The following is a 9,257-nucleotide window of genomic DNA, read 5'->3' as shown; positions in this document are numbered from 1 at the left end:
ATTTTTTAAAATGTCATTTCGTGAGAGCTGTACAGTGCTCACAGTGCCGCTCCTGTAACAGCGCCTGAAAAAAAATGGACTTTATTTATGGCTCCTGCAGAAAGAGCCAGATATGGCTCCAGAACCATATGTTGCCGACCCATGGGCCACAGAAAAGAACCTGTGATTCTGTGGAAGGAGATTTTCTGGGAGATCTGTCTTTAGAAATCAGAAACCTAACTCCACCTTATGTAGCCCAGCCCTCCAGAGTCCACTTCTTCCATTCAGGGTGTAAATATCTGTGGCAAATTCTAAATTCTGGGGCCTACCCCCCAGATTACAGAGCCCTGCAAGAAATCCAGCCTGAACTGGAATCTTGACTGTCCAGGCTCTTGGGTGGCCCTGTTTGTTCAATCCTTCTCAACCCCAGGTGCCATCATTTTCAGGTAATTAGAGAATCCCTTTACAGACTTTCCCAGAGAAGAATTCATAGAACTCTAAAGGAACTTATAAAAAGACATATAATGAGAGTACTGACTGTGAATTGGTTTTGCTTACCAGGAAGACAATCAGACCTAAAGAAAGGCCCACCATCATCCATCTTAGCCTTTGGCTATTGTGGCTTGAGAGTTGTATGGTTGTTCTTCAGTCCTTCTGTCAAGTTTGTCTTTATTTGGCTTGGTGAACTAAACATGGGGTTTTCTTGGCAAAGATACTGGAGTGGTTTGCCATTCCCTGCTCCAGTGAGAAGCAAGTGTGAGGCAGGTCTAAATGCTTGTTGACCGACTGACTGACCTTGGGCACCCAGTTTGCCATAGCCAGAGGGTCTCCAGTGAAGACTGAACTCAGCTCTGTCCCCAGCTTTATAGGTATCCTTGACCAAAGAAGAGGTTGGGAAATGAAGCAAAGCTGGAAGGAGGGAAGTAGCTTGGATGGAATGGAGAATCTCAAGTCTTCCATCTGACCAATAGCCAGCTGACCCTGCCAGGAGTGTGGCTTGGAAGTACTCCAAGATGCTTTCCAGGCTATTTTCCTATGATATATCATAGGTTGGGGGTAGAGGAGTGTAGAGAGCCATAAACAAACAATTTGATCTGTAATTCATATCAGATCCAACTATAACATGATTATAACCAATTTTAACTTCTTTCATTATTCAAAGTTTTCTTGTCTAATAAATCATGTTATTTTGAAGAGAAGGGGGGATATGTTGGGAGCTATTAAGAGAAATTAGAATCTCAAGTAGATATTTTTATCTGGACCCCTTCAAAAGATCAATACAGACCGGCAGAGCTGTGTATTGACTTTCCTCCCTATCGGAACTACAGGACGAGACAGGAGTGGGATATCTAAGATAAAAATCTGAGATTCCTCTTTTGATTCCTTTCATAATTCTCACTTCCTTCAAAATGCATTATAGTCTTATTGAAAAAGCTTTGGGCTCTCAGCACTCCAGCAGGAGAGGGGCTAACTCTGTTCCCCTTTGCCCAAGAACACAGATGGCTGGTACGACCAAGGTCGCACCCTTGGCAGGGCATTTTGCCCAGAATTAAAGTAAAATAATGAGGCTCAAAAAATTGTTTAATACCATCAAGGCTGAGAAACTGACGGGGCTTTCTGACCTAATGGAGATGTCCCAGGCTCCACTTAAAGATAATACCCGTAGTTGATAGTTTAGCATAGGTTTTTTGTCTACGCCTGGAGGCTTCTAAGGCTTTTGTTTTCACTATAGTAAAAATCTTGCTCTCTGTAACTGTGGGAAACTTTCTTGAGCTTTTGGGGGAAAGGGATCTTTAATTTCCTTTATAATAAAGTGGCTACTTCAGTATTTTTTGAAGTACTATGAGCTAACAAGCTGTGTTTCCAATCTGTTTCATTCTTTGCATCCAACGACCACCCAGGCCACTCAGATTAGTCTCTGGTAATAGAGCAGGTTCTCTATAGAGGAGAGGAGGGCGCCAGGAAAGGGCCACTCTTTTCCCTTAATCCTTTGGTTCTTCTTTCAGTAATTTCCCTCTAGATGAAACTCTTTGTTCCAGGTTAAAAATTCAGGGGAATCCTTCCCTTGGACCTAATTTCATAACCCTGCATTGATGATAAGCAGCCCTGCTCTTCAGTAATCTAGTATTTCTCCACAGTGTGCCTAGCACTGAACTGAGCTCTGGGAATAACAGAAAAAGCAAAAACAGTCTCTGCTCTCCCAGAACTCACAATCTAATATAAATAGGCACCTGGAAAATAGACACAAAGGTACCAGAAATTACTTTTGCCATAAAAGGGAGAGGCAATCCTTAAACATTTTTTTCTAAATCTTATGTGACCTGATAGTAAACAAGGACCTCAGAAAGCTTGCTGACTGCTTGAGGGTCCCTAAAGTCATAAATTTAAAAATATTAGAGGCCAACAAGTACAACCCTCTCACTTTGCACCAGAGGAAACCAAGGCAGAGTGGGGTTAAATGACTTGCCCAAAGTTTGTGGTTGTTTGTTAGTTGTTTCAGTAGTGTCTTACATGTCAGTGGCTCATTTGGGGTTTTCTTAGCAAAAATACTAGAGTGGTTTGTCATTTCCTTCTCTAGCTCATTTGACAGATAAGGAAACTGAGTCCAGCAAGATTAAGTGATTTGCCCTGGGTCATACAGCTAGTGTCTCAGGCCAGATTCATCAGAAAGATGAATTTTCCTGACTTCAGTCCCAGCACTCTATCCACTGCCCAGGGTTATGGAGATATTAAGTGTCTGATGCTAGATTTGAACCTAGGTCTTCCTGACTCCAAATCCCATGCTTTATCTAATATACCACAATGCTTCTCAAATATGATAAAAATCCAGACTCCAAAAAATCTGGGGCTTCAGACGAAGGCATGTTAACTGTTCCAAGCCTCAGACTATTATTAGACTGACTGAACTAAGAATATATACTACAGGGGGCAGCTGGGTAGCTCAGTGGATTGAGAGTCAGACCTAGAGATGGGAGGTCCTAGGTTCAAATTCGGCCTCACTTAGACACTTCCCAGACCTGTGACCCTGGGCAAGTCACTTGACCCCCATTGGCCACTCTTACCACTCTTCCACCAAGGAGCCAATACATAGAAGTTAAGGGTTTAAAAGAAACAAAAAAAAAGAAGAATATATACTACATGTAGGATATCTTCTAACTTAAAAGCCTGCCTTCCATTAATATTAACCTCATTTGACCAAACTTGACTCATGGAATAATAATGTTGAAGGAAGACTTTTGATATCTGCTGAGATAAGAAACCAAATAAGAGGAAGAAGAAATACAGCATCTTTATTTAATTTTTTAAAATTTAGAATATTTTCTCATGGTTATATGATTCATGTTCTTTCCCTCTCCTCCAACCCCTCCCTCCATAGCTGAGGCACGATTTCACATGAAATACAGCATCTTTATTCTTTTGTTTGTTTTTTAAAAACCCTTAACTTCTGTGTATTGGCTCCTAGGTGGAAGAGTGGTAAGGGTGGGCAACGGGGGTCAAGTGACTTGCCCAGGGTCACACAGCTGGGAAGTGTCTGAGGCCAGCTTTGAACCTAGGACCTCCAGTCTCTAGGCCTGGCTCTCAATCTACTGAGCTACCCAGCTGCTCCCGAAATACATCTTTAAAACCTTGCCAAAATATGTTATTTGGGGAAGAATTTCTCTGATGTCAAGTTTTCTAGATATGTAAATCCCTTTCTCTCAATCAGCCTTTTGTGACTTATTTATTGTGTACGAGGCCTTTTCATTTTTAAAAGTTTAGGATTTTAAGAACTGGATGTTTAATCTGTAGCTTCACTTGGTTTATTCATAGAACCCATTTAACCAGGTTTGTTTTCTGGGAGAAAGGAGGATTATTACTTTGCTTTACTAAGTTTTTTTCTACTTTTGTCAAGTTGAAGGAAGTATGGGATTGTGAATCTATCTTTTTAAACTTTGATAGCCTAAAAATATCTTTAAAAGTGTTGAAGACTTCTTCAATCATCCTTGATCACCCTAGATCGGATTAGTGGATGTAATCAAATCTTAAATACACCTTTTGAATCTAGATCCTTCCCAGACACTCTAGCCTAAGGCTACATGCTCTTTCCAAGTCTTTACATGATCATTCAATTGTCCTTCCTTTCCTATATTCTCCAAAGTGTATATATATGTAATTTCCTATACTCTCTAAAGTATACATATATATATATATATAAAATCCCAAGTTCAGTGGAAATTTCCATTATTGGTGTCTTTCCAGAAGGGTGGCTCTGTGTGGTGGCTTTGAACAACATTGGCTCCTGCAACATGATTAAAGATGTGTTCTAGTATAAATAGTCTGGTAGTGACATGGGCATTGTGCAGAGATAGCAGGGACCCTGTACCCCTTAACTCAGGCAAGCTGTGAACAGGGAAATTCCCTTCCCCCTTCCTGTCCTAGAGACTTCTGAGGCAAAGACCATTATCCTAAGACATCTTTTAAGTTGAGATAGACAAAAGAGATACACCTCTGGGGCACACCTTGATAGCCTAAGCCCAGAGGATCTCAGACAGACCCCCTCACCCAAGGAATGCCTGAGTACAAGAAGTCATGCCCAAACTCTTGTAAAGGATACAAAAACCCCAGAACTGGGGCATTGGGGGAACAACCCCCAATAGTTGCTCCACCCATGTTGCTGTGCCATGTCTTGGTGGGCAACCTCCCAGGGTTGTTCCACTCATGCTGTCTTGCTGGCTATTAATACTATCTTACTAATAAATCTTTCTTTTTACTTTTAAGCTAAGTTTAGAATCCTCTCATTCTTGAGAAAGGTTTCCTTCCCTAATCTAGGGGTTCACCATTTGTACTCTTATAAGGGTAGTTTTGAGTGGTTTTTCAGATTGACAATGTTAAGGAATTATTTTTCTGTTACTCTAATTTTGTTTCTAAAAAGCCTCTTTAAGAATTTTAATTGTTCAGGGTTGCTTTTCTACCCTTCTGAACCTGGACTTAAGCATAATAAAGTCAAAGTTTTTAACCTCTAATTTCTGCATTGTGATAGAATGATTTCAGCAGAATTTACCTACCACTTCGAACTGAAAAAGGAGATCTTTTTTCCCACAACATACCTGACCTTGGGCCTGTTTCCAAGGTGGGCACATGTCTTCTCTCTGAGGCTTATGACTGTCCCTTGAATACTCTTAACTTTTCATATCCTCAATTTATTAAAATCTCTGATCTGCTTCATTCCATCTCAGCTACAAATTTAGGTGATTCTCCCTTGGATCAGAGGCCAGTAAACTATGGCCCATGAGCCACTGCCTGTTTTTGTAGTCTTTAATAAGCTAAGAATGTTTTATTACATTTGTGTCACAGTAGAGCTTTTTCAAAGAAGAATGTTTACTTCAAAAAATAATCCCTAGGTTCAAAGCCGGCCTCAGACACTTCCCAGCTGTGTGACCCTGGGCAAGTTACTTGACCCCCATTGCCCACCCTTTACCACTCTTCCACCTATGAACCAATACACAGAAGTGAAGGGTTTAAAAAAAAAAACAACAATCCCAGATATAGAAACTAACTTTCCTCAATTTGTGAAAGGCTCAATCCCCATCTCTCCTGCACCACCTTGTCTCTGCGGAGGGATGAGAGATGAAGTTCATAATTTAGCTCAGTCCCCTTCTAGCACAGTCCCCACTGGGAGTCTAAAACTTTCATACAAAGATGGCTTGGTGGCTGGGTGTTGTACTGGCTCCAAGGTTTCCCTGTCCTTCCACACCTGAAACTGAGGAAAAACAACTCAAAACTGGGACAACCGCTCCTAGAACCCATTTCTCTGAGCTGAAAGTAAAAGAAAGGTAACCGGAGAAGTTAAATGTGGCAGTGGATAGAGCCCCAGGCTTGAGTTCAAATCCAGTTTCAGACACTAGCTGCATAACCTCAAGCAAGTCACTTAACTCGTTTCCTCCTCTGTAAAATGAGCTGTAGAAGGAAATAGTGAAATATTGGAGTATCTTTGCCAAGAAAATCACAAATGGGGCACAGTTGGAATAAGAGCATCAAAATGGTGTGCAAGATACCGTGCTAAAAATTGGCAATTACACGTTTTAAAAAGCAGAGATGGTCTCTGTCTTCATAAAAAGTTGTGGCAATTGGGCAGTAGTGGGGTAGATTGATCTACCCCATCCAGAAATGAGAGTCCAATTCATCATTCTAGAGCAATCTGGATGTGGAGCTGCGGGTGCTGTTGCTACAAGGCCCGTCTCGGAGAGAGCCAGGGTTCTGTGAGTACAAGAAAATGGAAGGAAGATGAGGAAATGGGTCATGAAGGGGAGCTGGTTAACTGGGTCTCCAGACGGCCCCACCCACCGCAGGAAGGGCAGCAGAAGCAGGGTGGAGGCGGGGTCCTGGGGCCTCAGGTCCAGGGCGGGGCAGCTTTCCCAAGCTTCCTCCCCCAAACTCCCCTCCGGGGCTCCCGTCCCTGGTCTTCTCCCCTTAGGGCACTTGCCCACCCTTTTCTTCCTTCACTGTTCAGGGCGGGGCCCCATTCTTGGAGCATCATGAGAAGATATCCGGGGTCGCATCCAATGCTGGAGATGTAACGTGGGCCACCATGTTCCTTACTTGTGTGCCTCTGTCTGGGCTATCCAAACTTTCTACTACTGCTACCAGCATTTGGGTAGAGCGTGCCCAGCATCTTGGAAAACACGACGCCCTGCTACGATTTTTAGGTCAGGCTAGTGAGTAGTCCTGGGCATGCGCAAAGAGCGCCCCAGCCCTTGTCCCAGACTCGGTTTCCCAGAAGGCCGCGGGATTCGGCCGCGGACACTTTCCCATAGAAGGGTGAACAGAATCCAATTGAGTATGAGCGGCCGGAAGTGGGGCCTCCGAAGGCGGAAGGTAGGCCGTATTCCTGGCACGTGGGGGCTTAATCCCGAGTTGTGCCCCGCCTTTCTCTGAAGCCCTCCAGCCGGCTCTAGAGCTCTGTGGGGAAGGCACTGAGATGTGGGGGCGGTGGGGTCTCTGGGGTCTCTGAGGGCCGTGTTTGGGACAAGCCTGGAGGCGTCCGGCAACCCCCAGCCTTCCAGGTGAGGGGTGCCCTTTGTGGGGGCCTTGACTCGCTTATTCGATTAAACTGATATGGAGATAAAAAGGTGTTTAGCCACTCTGTTTTCATTGTTTTCTTGTATTATACTTGTGGATTTGTTGTCGATTTGCCTTTGAAGGCACCGGGTTTTTCATATAGTGACAGCTTAATAAATGTGCATTTGCATTGCTGTTGAATCCGAATGGCATGGCCTTATGGGATAGCCTGTTTTTAGACTGGAAAGAGACGGGAGAGATCTGTAGATCAGTGGCCTGGAAGTCCTAGTGAGAGCAAGGAAAAGGGAGAGGCCTTCATAACAGCAATGTGTGATCTAGGTAGAGCCATGTTTCTGCCAGAGAGAGATTAGTAAAGACGAAAAAAAGAAATGATGAAGTTAAGTAGAAGTTAAGAATAAAGAAATATTTGATCCTGGAGGATTGATGTTTCTACAGGCACTGTGACAGTAAAGGAGTGGCATGGAAGATATTACATTATAAGGGAAAACATTTGGATTTGGAGGCAGAAGATAATCCAAATAACTATATAGCTTATATTTGTATTTATTATATATTTTCATATAAACTTAATATAGTACCTTAAGCTTTACAAAGCATTTTATATATTTATTTGTTATCCTTGTTCTATCAGTTAATATTTATAGATAATGTTGGGTCACTTTCCCACTTGAGATTCAGTTCCCATCCTGAGAGTCATTTGGCAAGATGGAGATAATAATCCCTGTGCTTTCTAGGCAAACAAAATGCTTTGATATCCACTTCAGTTTGTTTAGGGGGGCAGCTGGGTAACTCAGTGGATTGAGAGCCAGGCCTAGCGATAGGAGGTCCTAGGTTCAAATCTGGCCTTAGACACTTCCTAGCTGTGTGACCCTGGGAAAGTCACTTAACCCCCAATGCCTAGCCCTTACCGTTCTTCTGCCTTAGAACCAATACACAGTATTGATTCTAAGATGGAAGGTGAGTATTTAAAAAAAAAAAAAAAAGCAGAGAAAGAGATGTCAGGTTGAAGGAGAGGGAGGTGAGAGCAGGAGGTTGGAAACCTGGAGAGAAGAAAGTAGTTCTACTTTAGATAGTAGTTTTATAGGATTTGTAAAAGATGTTAGAAAGTTAGAATTAATAGGCCTTGGCAACAGGGGCAGGTTAACAGGAAGTTGAGGATGACACATAGATTTAGGGAGTTGGTGGTATTCCACACCAGTAATAGGGAAGTTCAAAAGTGGGGATGGTTGGGGAAAAAGATAATGAATTTAATTTGAGACTTAGTGAATTTAAGATGTCTGTGGTACACACAATTTGAGATTTCCATTAAGCATTTGGAAATGTAAGAAAATCAAATGCATAGGAGTGAATGAGATCACCAAGCACTTTGACACACTCTCCAGTGGTCTCCCAGAGGTCTCTGAGACCATTTCCAGACCTCCTGATACTTGAGACCATTGCTGGACCTCCCAGTCTCCACACCTTAAGAATGACCTTCTGGTCCTCATAACTTCTTACTTCATTTAGTTTGCTACAAACTATACTCTAAAATAGATTCCCACATTTAGGATTAACATTATAACTTACTTATGACTAATATGGTAAGACAAACACTTAAAATTACTCTAACAATACACACACTTGAAATTGTAACTCAAGGGTTACCCTGGGACTCCATTCTTAGTCTGGTTACATACACAGACTCTTGCCTGGGACTATATTCTTACTATAAATCATACTGTTACAAGGTATCAAAGTAAAGGGATTCTTGAACTAATACAAATGAGGGGCTGCTTAATTAAATTTCCTTCTTATACAGGCTTTACTAGCAGTATTAATCTCTGGATCAAAGAATATGCAGGTTAGTAGCTTTGGGGCCATAGTTCTTTATTGCTTTCCAGCAACGTTAGACTAGTTCATAGCTCTACTGACAGGGTATTAGAGCTCCTGTTCCTGAACCCCTTCAGTATTTGTCATTTTCCTTTTGGACCATCTTCCCTAATGAGATGGGTGAGTTTTAAAATTGGGTTTTTGCTAAATATGAGTGATTTCAACTATTTTTAAAAATATGTGCATGAATTGATAGCTTTGCTTTCCTCCTCTGAAAAGTGCTTATTCCTATCTTTTAGATACCCTTCAATTAGGGAATGACATTTTCCCTTACATATTTGACTGAGTTCTTTAGATTCCTGAAAAGAAGACTTTAATCAGGCAAAGTTGTTGCAGGGAGATTCCCCTCT

General features: G+C 42.1%; 1 protein-coding gene across 1 annotated transcript in view; it reads right to left on the bottom strand.

Moving 5' to 3' along the window:
- Positions 1–6,910: 6,910 nt before the first annotated feature.
- Positions 6,911–9,257, bottom strand: part of LOC123240755 (probable small intestine urate exporter) — a 17,360-nt gene continuing 15,013 nt past the window's right edge. The window contains exon 6 of the mRNA XM_044668467.1: positions 6,911–7,069. Within this exon, the coding sequence (XP_044524402.1) occupies positions 6,911–7,069 (159 nt within the window). The remainder of the gene's footprint in view (positions 7,070–9,257) is intronic.

The sequence above is a fragment of the Gracilinanus agilis genome, chromosome 3, assembly GCF_016433145.1.
Source record: "Gracilinanus agilis isolate LMUSP501 chromosome 3, AgileGrace, whole genome shotgun sequence".
Taxonomy (NCBI): Eukaryota; Metazoa; Chordata; class Mammalia; order Didelphimorphia; family Didelphidae; genus Gracilinanus; species Gracilinanus agilis.
The sequence above is the reverse complement of the archived record's forward strand: the minus strand, read 5'-3'. Positions and strand labels throughout refer to the sequence as shown.